The sequence below is a fragment of the Nelumbo nucifera genome, chromosome 7, assembly GCF_055504915.1.
Source record: "Nelumbo nucifera cultivar China Antique chromosome 7, China Antique-T2T, whole genome shotgun sequence".
Classification (NCBI taxonomy): Eukaryota; Viridiplantae; Streptophyta; class Magnoliopsida; order Proteales; family Nelumbonaceae; genus Nelumbo; species Nelumbo nucifera.
In genome coordinates, this window is record NC_142655.1 from 39,494,913 (window position 1) to 39,514,224 (window position 19,312).

General features: G+C 41.4%; 1 protein-coding gene and 1 non-coding gene across 2 annotated transcripts; one reads left to right on the plus strand and one right to left on the minus strand.

Moving 5' to 3' along the window:
- Positions 1 to 18,371: 18,371 nt before the first annotated feature.
- On the plus strand, positions 18,372 to 18,478 carry LOC148790385 (small nucleolar RNA R71). Its single transcript, XR_016079074.1, has one exon. It is a non-coding gene; the product is annotated as a small nucleolar RNA R71 (small nucleolar RNA).
- Positions 18,479 to 18,517: 39 nt separating this feature from the next.
- Positions 18,518 to 18,892, minus strand: LOC148790386 (uncharacterized). Its single transcript, XM_088892280.1, has one exon. The coding sequence runs from the start codon at positions 18,890 to 18,892 to the stop codon at positions 18,518 to 18,520; it is 375 nt and encodes a 124-aa protein (XP_088748406.1).
- Between the last annotated feature and the right edge of the window lie 420 nt (positions 18,893 to 19,312).

Sequence of the window (19,312 nt, forward strand, 5' to 3'; positions counted from 1 at the left end):
CAAGATCCAATCTTGATTGCTCCCAAGAACTAGAGATCGAACTGAAGGAATGGCAATGGCAGGAAGGTGGCGGCAGGAGAGAATTCACAGTATACAGGAAATCTCTCAATCTCTCTTTCTTTAAGAGAAGAATGCTGTTGATGATGTAAAAGGCTGCTGCCCCCTTCCCCTTTTATAATCTCAAAGGGATCAGCTCCTAATCAGATTAGGAGTTGCTAATCCAAATCATATTTGGGTTAGAAGTCCCTTAGTGATAAGGGATAATCCTTATCTTATCTGCAAATCAGATCAGTTGTCTCCTAATCTAATTAGGAGGTTTCCAGATCTAAATCTTATTTAGATCTTGGACTCTCTGAGTGGATAGGGTCTAAGCCCAATCCTTTTAGCTGACCCACTTCAGAATTCGCCCCCTTTAAATGACTGATCAAATCAGCCCAGTTCGAAATGGGCTTAAGGCCCATTAAGGTTATGTACTCAAAAAACCTTCCAAATTGCTGCCCAGTTGGGCTTCCTTGTATGGCGTGGGACCCAAGCATTGATCTACACATCAGCCACATGGGTTCAGCCCAGCCTTTGTTACAAGGCCTGGCCGAATGCACTGCTGAAGACAGTGTACCCCCTGAAACCCATCAGATGAGCTCTATGGGCCCAACACTTACACTAAGTGGTCCCTGGGCCAAGCCACCTTGTAACACCCAGGGACTGTGGGCAGATGCAAGATTAGCCCATCAGGCATTATCCTCAATGGTCTTACACTTAACCTCTCAGCCCATAATGATCATACACTGCCCGACAAGAGAGGACCTCTCCCTCGGCTGCAAGGAACAGTGTTGCACTCTCCACTTATATGGATCCCGGGAATTAAAACCTTCTTGCAAACAATTTAGAAACCATACATATATACTTTTATATCTTATATAAAATATATTTTGCAAAACAAATCTCAACGGTTGAAATCGGCTGCCGACAGTCTTGGTTTCCATCAGTGAGAGTGCATCCCCGATCATTACCTTTGTCTGACAAAGGGGCTGATCCTGTCACTATGATCACCCACTCAGATGAATTATCGGACTGTCCCAACATACCCAGGTTTTGACCCCGCTAAGGATCTCACTGATTGGTACATCAAAGACAGCCCAATCCGACACCTAGTGTAGTATCATAATCGAGTCTAGGGGTCGGGTGTAACTTTCCAGTTTTGCCCATCAATCTCCAAGGTCCAGGGCAATACTGGAAATCTGGTCTAGTTCAAAGATTCAATTAATCCTACACTGTATGTGCCTAGGGTCTCACCCTAGCAGCTGAGACAAGCCATCCCAACCGACTTGGTGGCACTACAGTGTCAGCCTTGTCAGGATAGGTCTCCCCAGACCGACCCACTGGCTGTGAACATTCTAAACTAACACGAGTCTCATTAAGTGTCCAGTTTAAGGGTATTACACAGAAACATACCAAGGGAACATGAATCAAATATGTATCTTTATTCATTTACAATAAACTCATAAAGTACATCATTCTAATTGAAGCTAAGGGCATACAAAACTGTCTAACATGTCTCATCTGCCAGGGTGAGACCTGAGGTACATGCACTGTGGTTTTTCTTGAAATCTTGAATCGGACCAAATTTCAATATTTCCCTAGACCTTGGAGATAGATGGAGAAAACTGGAATGTTACACCTGACCCCTAGACTAGACTATGGTACTACACTAGGTGTCGGATTGGGCTGTCTTTGATATGCCAATCAATGAGATCCTTTACTAGGTCAAAACCTAGGTATGTTGGGGTAGTCCGAGAATTCACCTGAGTGAGTGATCATAGTGACAGGATCAGCCCCTTTGTCGAACAAAGTGAATGATCGGGGAATGCATTCTCTATGATGGAAACCTAAACTACCGGTAGTGGATTTTAAATGTATTTGAAATTTGTTTTGCAAAATATATTTATATAGAGATATACTTATATGATATGGTTTCACAAAATGTTTGCAAAAGGTTTTAATTCCCGGGATCCATGTGAGTAGAGAGTGCGACACTGTACCTTGCAGCCGAGGGAGAGGTCATCTCTTGTCGGGCAGTGTTTGATCATTATGGGCTAAGAGGTTAAGTGTAAGACCATTGAGGGTAATACCCGATGGGCTAATCTTGCATCTACCCACAGTCCTTGGGCCTTTACAAGATGCCTCGACCCAAGGACCATTTAGTGTAAATATTGGGTCCATTAAGAGCCCATGGTGATGGACTCAAGGATTTACTGTGATCTCTAGTGGATTTGGCTAGGCCTGATGAACATACAATTTATCTTTAATTTATGAGGACTTTACATGAATTATTATGTTGGTTTTATTTAATTTTGCCCTAACTCAGCTTAATGCTAAGAAAAGATTTCAGGGGTAATTAATCCAAGAAAAAGAAGGCAAAAATAAAGCCTAGCAAAGAGTAAAATTCGGCCCAGCAGAGAAGGCCCATTCTCAGTGTAAAAGAGCAGTCTAGAGTGTAGCTATGTGCTAAGAGGGAGCCTAAGTGCAGCCCAAAGAGCTAGGGGCGGCTACCCTTAGAAGGCTTTAAAGAGAGAACTCTAGAAAGTTCAAGAAGGGGGTGTAATACACCCCATTCTAGAGGCTTCAAGAAGGGGCAAGAGCCCCCTTGAAAATCTATATAAGGAGGCCTCTGGAGGGGGGAGAGGTGTTCAATTGCTGGCGATTAAGACTCTCCCACTCCTAGAGGTTCGAACACTTTGAAGAGAAGAGAAGAGAAGAAGGGCTAGGCGCAAGGAGGAGAAGAAGAAGGGCTGAAGGAGTTCAAGTCAAGTTAGCAAGAAGAGAAGGTGAGTTCGAAATTGGGGGTTTTTGATTCAGAGATCTATTGTAATAATTCCATTCTAGTTTCATTTCCTTTGATTCAAATTCAGCTTCCTTGTTGTAATCTTTTTCTTTCTCACTCTTCCATTCTTTCCTGATATAAGTAAGTTTGTAAAATTTTAGATTAGCAATCAATTTTTTTTTGATTCATTTGAATGGGTGTGAATTGTTCTTGAAGTTTTTTGAATAAGGGTTAATTGTAGATCAATTTAGCCAATTAAACTTTCAAAACTCAATTGCAATATCTGAATTGCTTGAAAGAGAATTCAGATATGCAATTTTTCAGATTGGTTGAATAGATCTAAGCTTGGAATTCTTAGAGTGCTTGAGAAAGACTGTAGGAATTCAGATCTACTATTCAAGAACTGAATTTGATGCAAGGTTAGAGATAACTTGCACAATTCAGTTGGTGATCAATTCAGATTTGAGTTGATGCCTTAGAAGTGTTTGATGAAATGCATGCATGGGGATTAGATTCTTGCTAGAGATAGAAGAACCGTCACTCATGCATAGGATGAACATGCGCTTGAGAGAGCCTGTTCATGACCTTGGGGTTTCACCAAACCAAGGCTCAATTATGATCTATTCGAATGGTTCAATTTGATTGATTGCTGAATTCTGAGATTGACATTAACTGCTTACTCTTCTAATTTGAATTGAAGGCAATTAGGCCAATAATTTAGATAAATTTTAGTTTATGATTTTTAGCTCTTGAATAAAGTTTTGATTTATTGTTGATCAGATAAGAGGTGCCCAATTTAGTATTGGTAATTGTTTCCTAAATCCTCGTGGGAACGATACTTTATTCACTACTTTACTACTTGAACGGCTAGTGCACTTGCTAGTGTCACAATGAGCCATATCAAGGCCTTATAACAAAGGTTGGACTGAACCCATGTGGCTAATGTGTAGATCAATGCTAGGGTCCCACGCCATACAAAGAGAACCAAACTAGGCAGGACATAATGGGTTAAGTAAGCAATATGACTTAATGGGCCTAAAGCCCATTTTGAACTTGCTTTAAATGGTTTAATTAAAATGGATCATTATGGGTTTATAATCTGACTGGGATTAGTAGTTGGATAAGATAAGTCTTATCAACTTGAGAGTCTAGATCTAAATACAAGAGTTAGATTAGGAAATCTCATTCCTAATCAAATTAGGAAGCTGATAGTGATAGGATTAGAAATAGGGGGTGAATTCTACAGAAGGAACAACAATTCTCTCTGTAGTTTTTTTCTCTCCCTCAGTTCTTGACGCCAACCTAGTTCGATCTCCACCTACTGGAGTGATCAAGAAATGTTTTTGATATTGTTTCTTGGTGAAGAAACAATTATAGTCGTGCTCACACCACCCTATTCAAGTCTTGGTGAAGAATCCTAGGTTCTTGCTGAAGAACCATTCTTGTTGATCCTGCCTCAACATACGCTGTGTCATCTTCAATGGAGGCGGATTTGGTATCATCTTTGGGCGTGAACACCTATATTGGGAGTTTCTTTTAATTCCGTATCAGGTATTTTCCTCTCCCTCTTTTGGTTTCAGATCTGGTCCAGTTTTGTTTCAAGAATGAACCTTGAAAATGCAATTTTCTAAATTGGGGAATACGAGTATTAGATGAAAGAGAGAAAATTTTTGAAATTTCGCCCAACCTTCCTGCAAGGTTCGGCCATCCATACGATGATCCCATCCCTATAGTGGTATCAGAGCCAAGTTCACATTCTTGAACCAAAATCAGACCTGATTTGAACCTGCGCAAATAGGCAGAATCGGTTCTACCCGATTTACGCAGATTAGGGTTTTCTCTGAGAATTCGGTTCTCAGCTATGGGTGAATGATCTGAAATTTAATTTTTTATTTATCTACCATAATTATAGAAATGTTCTATATTTATTTCTTGAATTATGGGTTGTTCGTATGGTGGAGATCAAAATCTTTTATTGACGCCAAGAATTTGCACATCCTGTTGTATCCTTCTATCCAATTCGGTCTATAAATATATATTTTTTAGACGAAATGTATAGGATTTATTCTGATGTAAATTAATAGAGAAATTAGGTTTTTTCTATTTTTTTCATTGGAAGAAGTGTTGGTTCACGTGGAGGAGAAGAAGACATTTGCGCAGATAGAAGATCTACAATCTACGATTTGCAGAAAACAAATCTGCAAACTGTGACTAACCTCTTTCTTGTAGGTTTGCAACCACACGAACAACCCACTGTTAAGACTGATTGTTGATTGTCTTTTATCAGCCATAATTATTTTTCAGATCATATTCTTGAATTGTTCTTGCAATGGACGCTAAACTGTTGGCCGCTTTGACCCAAGTTTGGTCCAAATTGGTTGGACCGAACCTGTGGTTTAGTAAGGGGTCTGTTCTCAACCCCAAATACTGATTTGGACCAGGGGTTTTATGGCCCATTACAAGGTGCAATTCGGCCCAACTAGTAAAACCCAGTTTAATTAAGTTAAAACTGAAAGGGATGGTAGAATCCATCGTATGGATGCCAAAACTGTTGCGGAATGGGTGGACGAATTTCAAAATTTTCCTACCTACCTTCCAATTGGGAATCGCATTCCCTGATTTTAGAATCAAGATTCAATGATCCTACTTGAACCAGAACCAAACCAGATCTGAACCAAAGGAGAAGGGAGTGATTATACCTGATCCAGAGAAATAATATCTCCCAAAGTTGGTGTTCACGCCCAAAGAAGACACCAAGATCTGCTCCTGCTGAAGATGACACGACAACTATGGAACAGAACCAGCAGAGTGCGTCCTACACACTGAATCCTTCACAAGAATCCTTTGGAAACAATGAGCACCGAACTGAATCAGCCTTTCAGTAAAGACTGATATCAAGAACTCTTTCTTGATCTTTCTCTCACAGAGAAATCGAACTGCAGTAGATGGTGGCGGCTACTGAAGGAGAAGGCTAGAGAAGAAGATGGCGAACTGCTTTTTCTTCTCTAGGGTTTCTGAGATCCTATCTCAAAACTGTAGAGTGTTCTGCGAAATCCCTAGGGTTCGAATTCTTGTAATTCGAATTAGGGTTTCCTCTAATTGCTTAATGATTAAGAAAAACTCCTAATCATATTAGGAGTTGCCCTTATCCAAATCTGTATTTGGATTAGGACTCTTCTTAATCTCATCTGCAGATTAGATAAGCTTTTGGGCTCATCTTAATCTCAGATCCACCCCCTGTTAATGACTGATCAAATCATCCTAGTTTGAAATGGGCTTTAGGCCCAATAAGAATCAAGTGCTCAAAAGTCTTCCAAACTGCTGCCCAGTTGGGCTTCTTTGTATGGCGTGGGACCCAAACATTGATCTACACACCAGCCACATGGGTTCGGCCCAGCCTCTGTTACAAGGCCTAGCCGAATTCACTAGAGAGCCCAATGAACCCCTTGAGTCCATCACATGGACCCTATGGGCCCAACACTTACACTAAGTGGTCCCTGGGCCAAGCCATCTTATAAAAACCTAGGGACTGTGGGCAGGTGCAAGATTAGCCCATCAAGTATTGTTCCAAATAGCCTTACACTTAACCTCTCAACCCATAATGATCAAGCACTGCCCGACAAGAGAGGACCTCTCCCTCAGCTGCAAGGAACAGTGCTGCACTCTCTACTCATATGGATCCCGGGAATTAAAACCATTTGCAAACATTTTGAAACCATACATATCTATATATCATATATATATAAATTTTGCAAAACAAAATTTCAACGATTTAAATCAACTGTCAGCAGTTTGGTTTCTATCAGAGAGAGTGCATCCCCGATCATTACCTTTTTCCGACAAAGGGGCTGATCCCGTCACTATGATCACCCACTCAAATGAATTCTCAAACTGTCCCAACATACCTAGGTTTTGACCCCCGCTAAGGATCTCACTGATTGGCATATCAAAGACAGCCCAATCCAACACTAGGTGCAGTACCATAATCGGGTCTAGGGGTCAAGTGTAACTTTCCAGTTTTGCTCATCAATCTCCAAGGTCTAGGGCAACACTGGAATTCTGGTCTGGTTCAAGGGTTCAAGTAATCCTACACTGCGTGTGCCTTGGGTCTCACCCTGGCGGCTCAGACAAGCCACCCCAACAGTTGGCAGCACACCAGTGTCAGCCTTAGTAGGATAAATCTCCCCAGACTTATCCAACGGCTGTGAACATTTAGAACCAACACAAGTCTCATTAAGTGTCTAGTTTTAGGGTCTTACACAGAAGTATACCACACAACATGAATCAAACATGTACTTTATTTATTTACATTAAATATCAAAAGTACATCAGAATTGATTGAAGCTAAGGGCATACAAAAACTGTCCAACAAAAACTACATTAGCCCTAATTCAACTATATGGGCCAAACTGCCTTTTGCATCAACCCATATACCTAGATAATGTTATATGATAATGTTACGGGCTCTAATGGGTTGATACTGATTTGACCTAACTAATTTAGGGTTTTATAGATGATTAAGATTGATTGGATCAATTGTGTTATTTTTCATGCATGTGATGTATGATGTGTGATGTGCTATGTACATGGGCCATAAGCAGTTGGCCCATGTTAAATCGATAGTGGTTCTTTCGCACACCATGGCTGAATGCACATCATTGCCATGGTGTCTTTAAGATCATTGGATGATCTTCCTTCTTGATGGGCCTCACATCAGCTTCCTCCCCGAGAGGAATTGTGCGGAACCCTAGCCGTTTAGGGCCCATCTGAATCTGACTTTAAGAAAGTTAATGGGAGCCACTTTGGTTTGACCTAAATGAGAACTAGGGCGTAATTATTCGTTCCCTCCAGCAAAATACAAGTGCATGTGATAGGGAGATTCATATGATGAATTCTCTAAAGGCCTTCCATCATTAGCAAGAATATGGGTCATTCAGTAGTGAGGAGATGCACTATAAAATTGGGCTATCCATTTGCTGTTGGGTCTGTTGAATTGTTTCATAGGATAATAGGGGTGTCATATACTGATGTGGGAGGGGCCTATTTCACGAATATGATGGGTAAGCACTTACTGTACAGAAAGGTTTAACCTAAAATGGCAATGAACCTTGTCTGATAGAGGCCAAAGGGAAAACTCATAAGATGAGTGGATATGATCTTTCATAGAAGGTGGTGGGGTTATGTAGCTAAAATAGTTGGCTCCATGCACTGTATGTAATTTCCCACATTTCCAGAGACATACTTCGCAGTCTCCGTCACTGAGATAGGAGAGAAATCTCAAAGATGAACAAATGGAAATGGAACATGAATTAAAAGCCATATCCATGTAGTAAACATGAATCAATTTAGGTTGCAGACTAATAATCTACCTTTCCTTTTATCAGAAATGGCAAATGGAAAATTCTCCAAGTTGTTGGACGATAATAAGCTTAGGGGCCCAAACTATGCTGACTAGTTTTGTAACCTTATGTTGGTATTAACGTCTGAGAAATTGGACAAGGCTGCTAAGAACCCTGCTCTGGATCGTCCGGGTGATAGGGCTTTTGAGGCACATAGGAAAGAGTTTCAAGAATGGGAAGAGAAAAACTCTCTTGCCCGGTGCTACATCATAGCCAACCTTGACAATCCGATACAAAGACAATTCAATCAGATCGAAGTTTCCAAGGATATCCTAGATAGTCTGAGGACCATGTATGAAGAGCAGAATTGTTCTACTCGACAAAAGGTCTTAAAGCTGTTTATGACCGCTAAAATGACCAAGAGCCAGATGGTTCATGACCATTGTCTTAAGATGATGAGTTACATTAATGAACTAGAGGCACTCGGGTCAGGGCTAGATCATGTCACCAAAGTTGATGCCATCCTAAACTCTTTGACTCCCTCCTTTAATCAGTTTATCATGAATTACAACTTCAATAAGCTAAATGTTAGCCTTCAGGAACTCAATAATATGTTGTAGAGGGTTGAAGAACTGATAAAGAAAGACAAACTGATAGCAATGCTTGTTGAAGGTGGCAATTTGGGTAAGAAGAAGAGGAGGGCAAAGAAAAAGCCTCAGAAAAATGTTAGCAAGCTTAAAAGGCAAAAGAAGGACAAGACATCTGATGCCTATCACTTTTGCAAGCAGACCAACCATTGGAAAAGGAACTATCCTCAATATCTGGAGACTAAGAAGCAAAGTAATTTCGAATCTTTTATCCTAGAGACCAATTTGTTGGTCACTTCTACTTCTTGGTGTATTGACTCAAGGGATTCAACTCATGCATGTAACACATTGTCGGAGTTCAAGACAAGCAGAAGACTGAGTGACGGAGAAGTAACGCTCTACTTGGGGACCTCTGCAACAGTTGCAGTTACAGCTATAGGAACTGTGGAATTAGTTTTCAGAGAAGGAATAATTGTACTTAAAGATTGTTTTTATGTACCGAACTTCAGAAGAAATTTGATTTTTGTCTCAAAATTGTGCATGGATGGTTATTCTATTTTGTTCAGTAATGTGATTACTATTAAATGAAATAATAAGTTCCTCGCATATGGAGAACTTGAGAATAGTCTCTATGTTCTCCATCCTTCTCTAGAAACAAACATAACCGAAACTACGTTGGAAATGATCCCCAAGAAGAGGACTTGTGGTACATTTAATCCCACGTGCCTATGCCATTACTGACTTGGCCACATTAATATAGATCGTATCGTAGCATTGGTAAAGGATGTTCTTTTGGATTTTCTAACTGTAGAAGATCTTCTAGATTGTGAACCTTGCCTTCAGGGTAAAATGACGATGATTTCTCATGGTATAGTTACGTATACCAAATGAGACATAAGTCTGAATCCATTGAAAGGTTCAAAGAGTTCAAACAAGAGGTCGAGAAACAGTTGGGGAGACACATTAAGGCCCTTTGATCATATCGAGAAAACGGGATTGTATCACAATTGGTTCCTCCTGGTACACCATAATTAAACGGTGTATCGGAGAGGAGAATTCGGACTCTATTAGATATGGTCCGTTCACTTCTTGTCCACTTAGAGTTACCTATATCATTTTGGGGTTACGCATTAGAGACAGCGATTTACGCGCTGAATCGGGTTCCAACCAAATCCGTTCCTAACACTCCATATGAGCTCTGGACTAGTAAGAAACCAAGTGTAAGACACTTGAAGATTTGGGGTTGTCCGACAGATGTTAAAAGAACTAGTGCTGACAAGTTGGAATCTAAGACCGGTCGTTGCCTATTTGTAAGTTACTCCAAAGGCTCTGTAGGTTACTTATTTTATGATCCAAAAGAGAAAAAAATGTTTGCAATCGAAATGCCTACTTCCTAAAGGAAGATTACATCCTGAATAATCTTCATCAAGAAGTTGTTCTTGATGAGGAGATACCAGGGGTAGTAGGAGATGTCCCACAAGCTCTAGAAAATAACAAGCCTAGAAGGTCTACCCGGGTATCCAGGCCTCCAGTTCGTTACGGTTATGACAAATAAAAGTTGCTTGGTGGAAGCCATGACTAGTGAGAAGGATCCTGTGACTTATACAGAAGCTATGTTGGACATAAATTCCTTGAAGTGGGTAGATTTCATGAGAGCTAAGATGGACTCAATGGAGATCAATAGAGTCTGGGCTCTACTAGATCCGCCCCCTAGGGTAAAGATACTTGGTTGCAGATGGATCTATAAGAGGAAGAAGGGCCCTGATGGTAAAGTTGAGACCTATAGGGCTTGTCTTGTGGCAAAAGGGTACACTTAGAAAGAGGGAATGATGTAGGGATCTATAAGGTTATGTTCCTGGTTCTGTATGTAGATGACATTCTACTCATTGGGAATGATGTAGGGATGTTAAATACAGTGAAAGTGTGGCTTTCACAACAATTCTCCATGAAAGATCTTGGAGAAGCCTCTTACATCTTGGGACTTCGACTCTATAGAGATAGATCGAAGAGGATAATAGGATTATCCCAATCTACTTACATTGACAAGATAGTCAAAATATATAGTATGGAGAACTCCAAGAAAGGAAATATTATTTTCAGGCCCTGAATCACTCTCACCAAGGGCATGTCTCCCAAGATTCCCGAGGAGATTGAGGGCATGTGAGAGATTCTTAAAGGGATGAGAGATCCATCATATGGATGGCCGAACCCTGTAGGTAGGTTGGGCGAAATTTCAAAAATTTCTCTCTCCCATGTGGGAATCACATTCCCTGTTTTAGAAAATCTGCATTTTCAAGTATCAATCTTGAACCTAAAACGAACCAGATCTGAAACCAAAAGGTAGGGGAGGGATATACCTGATACGGAGTAACAGTAACTCCCAACGAAGGTGTTTACGCCCAAGGAAAATGCCAAAGACTACACCCACTGAAGATGACACAACGTAGGGTGGAGCAGAATCAGTAGGTGGTTCTTTAGCAAGAACCAAACTTTTTAGCAAGAATTCGATGGAGGGTCAGGTGTAACATTCCAGTTTTGCCAACTAATCACCAAGGTCTAGGGCAATACTTGAATTTTGGTCCGGTTCAAGGTTTCAAGTAAACCTACACTGCATGTACCTCGGATCTCACCCTAGCAGCTGAGACAGGTTACCCCAACCAACTTGGCGGCACATCAGTGTCAGCCTTAGCAGGATAAATCTCCCCAGATTTATCCAACTGCTGTGAACACTCTAAACTAACACGAGTCTCATATGTGTCCAGTTTAAGGGTATTACACAGAAACACACCACAATAACATGAATCAAATATGTACTTTATTCATTTACAATAAATGTCATAATGTACATCATTCTGATTGGAGCTAAGGGCATACACTATCTAACAACTCCCACTTGCACTTAGGTCCAAACGGGTACAAGCCGGAGTCCTAGACTTTCCCCATGTTTCATAAACACTTTTTGTGTCAGTGGCTTAGTCAATGGGTCTACCACATTCTCCATTGATGCTACATCTTAACATCAATCTTCCGCAGGTCCAGTGTTGTCACACAATAGTGGAATGGGTGATGTGTTGAATTCCAAATTCAGGAATGAACACATTCATTCATTAGGCAGCCTCACTTACGGCAATGTGTTTGGCTAGGGTTGTGGACTGTTATTCTCGGTACTTAGGACCCCTGTTTGCTGACTTTCAGGAAACAACACAAGATCCTATCGTGAAAACATACCCAAATGTAGACTTTCTATCATCTAGATCTGACTAGAAATCGACATCAGTATACCCCTAGATCTGTAGTGAGCTACCATCGAATACCAGACAAAACTCTTTTGTCCTTCGAAGGTACTTAAGTATATTTTTCACAGCAGTCCAGTGCTCTTACCCTAGGTTGGCCTGGAATCTCCTTACCACACTCACTGCCTGAGCGATGTCAGGACGGGTGCACAACATGACATACATGATGCTCCCTACGGCTGAGGCATAAGGAACGTCCTTCATGCCCTCAATCTCCTCGAGAGTCTTGGGAGACATCCCCTTGGAGAGAGTGACTCCGTGCCTAAAAGGAACATTTCCTTTCTTGGAGTTCTCCATATTGTATCTTTTGACTATCTTGTCAATGTAAACAGATTGGGATAATCCTATTATTCTCTTCGATCTATCTCTATAAAGTCAAAGACCCAATATATAGGAGGCTTCTCCAAGATCTTTCATGGAGAATTGCTGTGAAAGCCATACTTTCACCGTAGTCAACATTCCTACATTATTCCCAATGAGCAGAATGTCATCTACATACCTAACTAAGAACATAACCTTATCCCCACTGGATTTCTTGTAAACATAAGGTTCATCCAGATTCTGCTAAAAGTCAAACCTTTTGACAGTAGAGTCAAACCAGATGTTCCAACTCCTAGAATCTTGCTTAAGTCCATATATGGATCTATTTAATTTACATACCATGTGTTCTTGACCCGTAGCTATAAAACCTTGCGGTTGCTGCATATAGATATGTTCAGTAAGATCTCCATTCAAGAACGCAGTTTTGACATCCATTTGCCAAATCTCGTAGTCATGGTATGCTGCTACAGTTAGTAGGATCCTAATGGATTTAAGCATGGCCACCGATGAAAAGGTTTCCTCATAATCGATGCCCTCTTTCTGAGTATACCCTTTCGCCACCAGACGAGCCTTGTAGTCTCAACCTTACCATTGGGGCCCTTCTTCCTCTTATAGATCCATTTGCAACCAATTGCTTTTACCCCGGGGGGGGGGGGATCTACTAGAGTCCAGACTCCATTGGTCTCCATTGAGTCCATCTCAGCTCTCATGGCATCTACCCACTTCAAGGAATCTATGTCCAACATAGCTTCCGTATAAGTCACGGTGTCCTCCTCACAAGTCATAGCTTCATCCAGGTAATTATCTTGGTCATAGCCAAAACGGACTGGAGGCCTGGAAACCCGGGTAGATCTTCTTGGTTGGTCACTACCTAGAACTTGTGGGACACCTCCCCTACCCCTGAGCTCTCCTCATCATGAACAATTTCCTGACGATGATTGTTCAGGATGTAATCATCTTCCAAGAAATTGGAATTTCGGCTACAGAACACCTTCTGTTCACCTGGGTCATAGAATAGGTAACCCACAGAGCCCTTGGGGTAGCCTACGAATAGGCAACGACTGGTATTGGATTCCAATTTGTTCAAGTGTCTCACACTTGGTTTCTTTCCGGTCCAAAGCTCATAGGGAGTCTTTGGAACTGATTTGGTTGGAACCCGGTTCAGCACGTATATCACAGTCTCCAATGCATAACCCCAAAAGGATGTGGGTAGCTCTGAGTGCACGAGAAGTGATCGGACCATCTCATATGCCTGCAATCTAATCTCATCTAACTCATTAAGTTGTAACATTCTCTTTTCACCTGCAGTCTTCATATCGAAGTTCAGTGCCTTAATTGCCCAAAAGGCCCGGTGTTCCAACTCGATAGGAAGGTGACATGCCTTGCCATAAATCAACCTATAAGGGGACATACCAATAGGGGTTTTGTAAGCAGTTCGATATGCCCATAAAGCATCATCAAGTTTTGCAGCCCAGTCTTTCCTTGACCCATTGACAGTCTTCTCCAGAATCTTCTTAAGTTCCCTATTAGATACCTCGACTTGCCCACTAGTCTGGGGGTGATAGGGTGTAGCAACCCTATGATAGACATTATATTTCTTGAGGAGAGAATCAAACTGTTTTTTGCAAAACTGGGATCCCCCATCACTAATGATAGCTCTAGGAACTCCAAACCTCGAGAAAAGCTTCTTCAGGAACTTAATCACTACCCTAGCATCATTGGTGGGGGATGCAACTGCTTCAACCCACTTGGAGACATAATCCACTCCCACCAAAATGTAATGGTTCCCATGTGAGGATGGAAAAGGACCCATGAAGTCAACTCCCTACACATCAAAAAGTTTAATCTCCTGGATAGAAGTCAATGGCATCTCATTTCTCTTGGAGATATTTCCTACTCGCTGGCAGCGATCACATCTAGCAACAAACCCTCTAGAGTCTTGAAATAATGTAGGCCAAAAAAACCACTCTCTAGAACCTTAATAGCAATCTTTGTTGCACCAAAATGACCACCATATGCTGAGTCATGGCAATGAGTAAGAATGTCAAGCATCTCCTCCTCAGGCACACATCTCCTAATGATATTATCACCACAAATCTTGTAAAGGTAAGGATCCTCCCACAAGTAATGCTTAACTTCCGACAAAAACTGCTTTTTCTGCTGATAAGAAAAATCTGGTGGCAAAATATCACAAGCTAAATAATTTGCCGAATCTGCATACCAGGGTGCACTCAAATGTTGAATAGCTAGAAGGAGTTCATCTGGAAAGTTCTAATTGATCTCGGGATCATCATCTCTCTTCTCTGAAGGGATGAGAAGTCCATCACATGGATGCCCAAAAGTTGCGGAATAGGGTGGGCGAATTTCAAAAATTTCTCTCCCTTCAACTGGGAATCGTATTCCCTATTTTAGAAAAATCATATTTTTTAAGGATCAATCTTGAACCATAAACCGAACCATATTTGAAATGAAACAGTGGGAGAGGGATCTACCTAATACAGAGAAATAATATCTCTCAATGGAGGTGTTCACGCCCAAAGAAGATCACCAAAGATGGCTCCCACTGAAGATGACACAATGGATGGAGCAGCGGAATCAGCAGGGTCTGTCCCATGAACCGAATTATTCAACAAGAATCCAATGGAGGTAGTGAGCACAACTTCCTATCAGCCTTTCAGCAAAGACTGATGTCAAGATCCAATCTTGACCACTCCTACAATGTTGGAGAATGAACTGGCAGTATGGCAGCAACAGGAAGGGATCACAGGGAGAAGGCGCAGTCACACTATGTATTCTTCTCTCTGTAATTCGAGATCTAGTATCTTTGGAACTTTTGGGATGATCTGGATGGTTCGCCCCCTCCTGTTGTAGGCTTAAAGAGATCAGCTCCTGATCCTATTAGGAGTTTCCTAATTCAGATCATAATCTGAATTTGGACTCTCTTTAAGTGATAAGGATAAAACCCTTATCTTATCTGCAGATTAGATCAGCCTTCTCCTGATCTTATCAGGAGGTTTCCAGATCTGAATTCAGATCTGGTCTCTCTCTGAGTGGATAGAGTCGGACTCTATCCTATCAGCTGATTTAATCCCAGATCCACCCCCTCTATTTAACTAATTAAAAGGACCAGTTCAAAATGGGGTTTAGGCCCAATAAGTCAATGTGCTCAAAACTGCTTCCAAACTGCTGCCCAGTTGGGCTTCTTTGTATGGTGTGGGACCCAATCATTGATCTACACATCAGCCACATGGGTTCGGTCCAGCCTTTGTTACAAGGCCTGGCCGAATACACTGTTGTGGACAGTGCACCCCCTGAAACCCATCACATGGGCTTCTATTGGGCCCAACACTTACATTGAGTTGTCCCTGGGCCAAGCCACCTTATAAAAACCCAGGGGCTGTGGGCAGATGCAAGATTAGCCCATCAGGTATTACCCTCAGTGGCCTTACACTTAACCTCTCAGCCCATAATGATCAAACACTGCCCGACAAGAGAGGACCTCTCCCTCGGCTGCAAGGAACAGTGTTGCACTCTCTGCTTATGTGGATCCCGGGAATTAAAACCTTTTGCAAACATTTTAGAAACCGTAATATTTATATACTTTTATATCTCATATAAAATATATTTTGCAAAACAAATCTCAACGATTGAAATCGGCTGCTGACAGTCTTGGTTTCCATTAGTGAGAGTGCATCCCCGATCATTACCTTTGTCCGACAAAGGGGCTAATCCTGTCACTATGATCACCCACTCAGATGAATTCTCAGACTGTCCCAACATACCCAGGTTTTGACCCCCGCTAAGGATCTCACTGATTGGCATATCAAAGACAGCCCAATCCGACACATAGTGTAGTATCATAATCGAGTCTAGGGGTCAGGTGTAACTTTCCAGTTTTGCCCATTAATCTCCAAGGTATAGGGCAACACTGGAAATTTGGTCCAGTTCAAAGATTCAATTAATCCTATACTGCATGTGCCTTGGGTCTCACCCTGGCGACTGAGATAGGCCACCCCAACCGACTTGGTGGCACATCAGTGTCAGCCTTATCAAGATAGGTCTACCCAGACCGACCTACCGGTTGTGAACATTTTAAACTAACACGAGCCTCATTAAGTGTCCAGTTTAAGGGTATAACACAGAAACAAACCACAAGAACATGAATCAAATATGCACATTATTCATTTACAATAAATTTCAAAAGTACATCATTCTGATTGAAGCTAAGGGCATACAAAGACTATCTAACAACTCCCACTTGCACTTAGGTCCTATCTGGTATAAGCCCGGAGTCCCATGCTTTCCACGTGTTTCTCAAACACTTTCTGTGATAGTGGCTTCGTCAATGGGTCTGCTACATTTTTTGTTGATGCTACCTTCTGAATCAAGACATCCCCTCTACCAACAATCTCCCACAGTACGTGGTACTTCCTCTCGATGTGCTTTGACTTCGAGTGGGCTCGTGGCTCCTTAGCTTGAGCAATTGCTCCATTGTTGTCACACAACAACGGGATGGGTGATGTGCTGGATGGAACTACTCCCAACTTGTGAATGAACTTCTTCATCCACACGACTTCTTTGGCAGCCTCGCTTGCGGCAATGTATTCGGCTTCGGTTGTGGAGTCTACGGTGGACCCCTCCCAGATCAAGTTTCCTAAAAATAGACAAAGGCATCAAATTAATGCTAGCACCTAAATCACACAAACACTTAGGAAACTCAATGCTACCAACAACACATGGAATTGTAAAACTCCCTGGGTCTTTCAATTTGGCAGGCATCTTGCTGGTAATGATTGAACTACACTTTTTAGTCAATGATACAGTTTGGTCATCCTCCCATCTCCTCTTATTAGTGATGATCTCCTTAAAAAATTTAGCATTAGCATATTGAGGCATTTGGGCAAGAGCCTCAGCAAAAGGAATATTGATTTGCAGCTTCTTAAAAATATCCAAAAATTTGGAAAATTGTTGTTCAGTTTGCTGCTTCTTCAGTCTTTGAGGAAAAGGGATTCGTGTGACATAGGGTGAACGTTGGGCATTAGAGTGATTCCCCTTGTCACCTTGGTTGTCCTCTGACTTATCAATGGTTTCTTCATCATAGATTTCAACATCTGTACCTGTCCTCTTACTTTGCACATCTTGCTTTGGCTCCAGCACTTTCCCACTCCTTAGTGAAATTGCTTTGAGCTGCTCCCTTGGATTAGTCTCAATGTTGCTTGGTAAATTACCTTGGTTCCTAGCTGAAATAACATTGGCTAGTTGGCCTATCTGCACCTCCAAGTTGTGAATTGAAGATGAATGGTTCTTTGCAATTTGATCAAATTTAGCTTCCATCCTTCTCTGGGCCTCATCCTAGCTGCTCATCTTGCTACTCATCATGTCCATGAATTTATCCAGCTTGGCTTCAAAAGAAGCTGATCTATCCTGCTGAGGATGTGGCTGGAATCCTGGTGGTCCTTGCTGTCTAGGCATGTTGTTGTTTTGGAAACTAGAACTGCCAACATTGTTGTTATTACTACTCTATGAAAAATTGGGGTGATTTCTCCACCCTGGGTTATATGTGTTGGAGTAAGGGTTGTTGACCTGCCTTCCTTGGAATTGATTCCCCACAAAATTGCATTGCTCTATAAAATTTCCAACTGCAAAATTAAAATTTCCAACACAACAGTCAGAACTAACATGACCTATACCATTACAATACTCACAGATTGGTTGCATAGAATTGTTGATGGCGTTGGCTTGCACGTTCATGGTGCCCAATTGCTTGATTAAAGTTGAAATTTGAGCCTACAAGGATGCTATGGAGTCCGCTTCTAATTTGCCTCCCTATCTAGGTGGATTTAGCCACTCGGCTGGCCACAAACAATTTTTAGCTGCCATTTCCTCTAAAAGATCAAAAGCAGCATTTATAGTTTTCCTCATCAAGGAACCTCCTACAGCAGCATCAATAGTATCTCTAGTAGTGCGAATGGCTCCATTGTAGAAAGTCTGAATCAAAAGTCCCTTAGGTAAGCCATGGTGAGGGCAGCTTCTCTACAAATCCTTAAATCTTTCCCAAGCCTCATACAATGATTCATTCTCAAATTGCTGAAAAGTAGTGATGTCTTTGATGATCTTTGCGGTTTTAGCTAGGGGAAAATACTTAGCCAAGGAAGCCTATGCCAACTGTGCCCATGTGGTTATGGAATTTGATGTTAGAGAATTTAACCACGCTTTAGCTTTATCCTTCAAGGTGAAAGAGAAAAGCCTAAGCCTTATAGCATCATGTGAAACTCCATTGTATTTGAAGGTATCACAAATTTCCAAGAAATTTTCAATGTGAGCATTAGGATCTTCATTGCACATGCCATAAAATTGCACACTTGATTGGATCATTTGGAGTAGAGCCGGCTTAATCTCAAAGTTATTGGCATTAATGTTTGGCCTTGCAATACTCTGTTGTGCACCATGTAGCCCAAGCATAGCAAAATCTCTAAGAGTTCTCTCATTATCATGTCGATCTGCTTGGTTACCTCCATTATCCTCCGCCATCTCTGAAAGCCTTCCTTGCTAGCTTTCCTGTTTTCTCTAACAAACTTCTCAATTTCAGGTCTGAAAGGAAGAAGCTCGGGTTGTGAAGTTCGAGTTCTTCGCATACACCAAAACGCTACCTAAAGCAAGAATGCAAGCAAACAAAGTTAGCAAAAACTAATAAAGAAATGCGCTTTAAATCAAAAGAAACTAAATTACTTATGGTGTTAAATAAAATTCTTTCCCCGGCAACGGCGCCAAAACTTGACCGCTATCCACAAGAGTACGGAGTTGTGCAAGTAATATAGTAAGGAATACAGAATCGTTTCCACGAGGAATGAATTATTTAGCCTCCTATTAATTTCTTCTCAACTTGTTTAAAGCAATAATTAATTTGGGTTTGCGATTTAAGGAATTTAAACTAGCGCTACTAATTAAGGA

Excerpts from the sequence above, each read along its gene's own strand:
- LOC148790386 (XM_088892280.1), bottom strand. The coding sequence starts at position 18,892 with ATGGCGGAGGATAATGGAGGTAACCAAGCAGATCGACATGATAATGAG.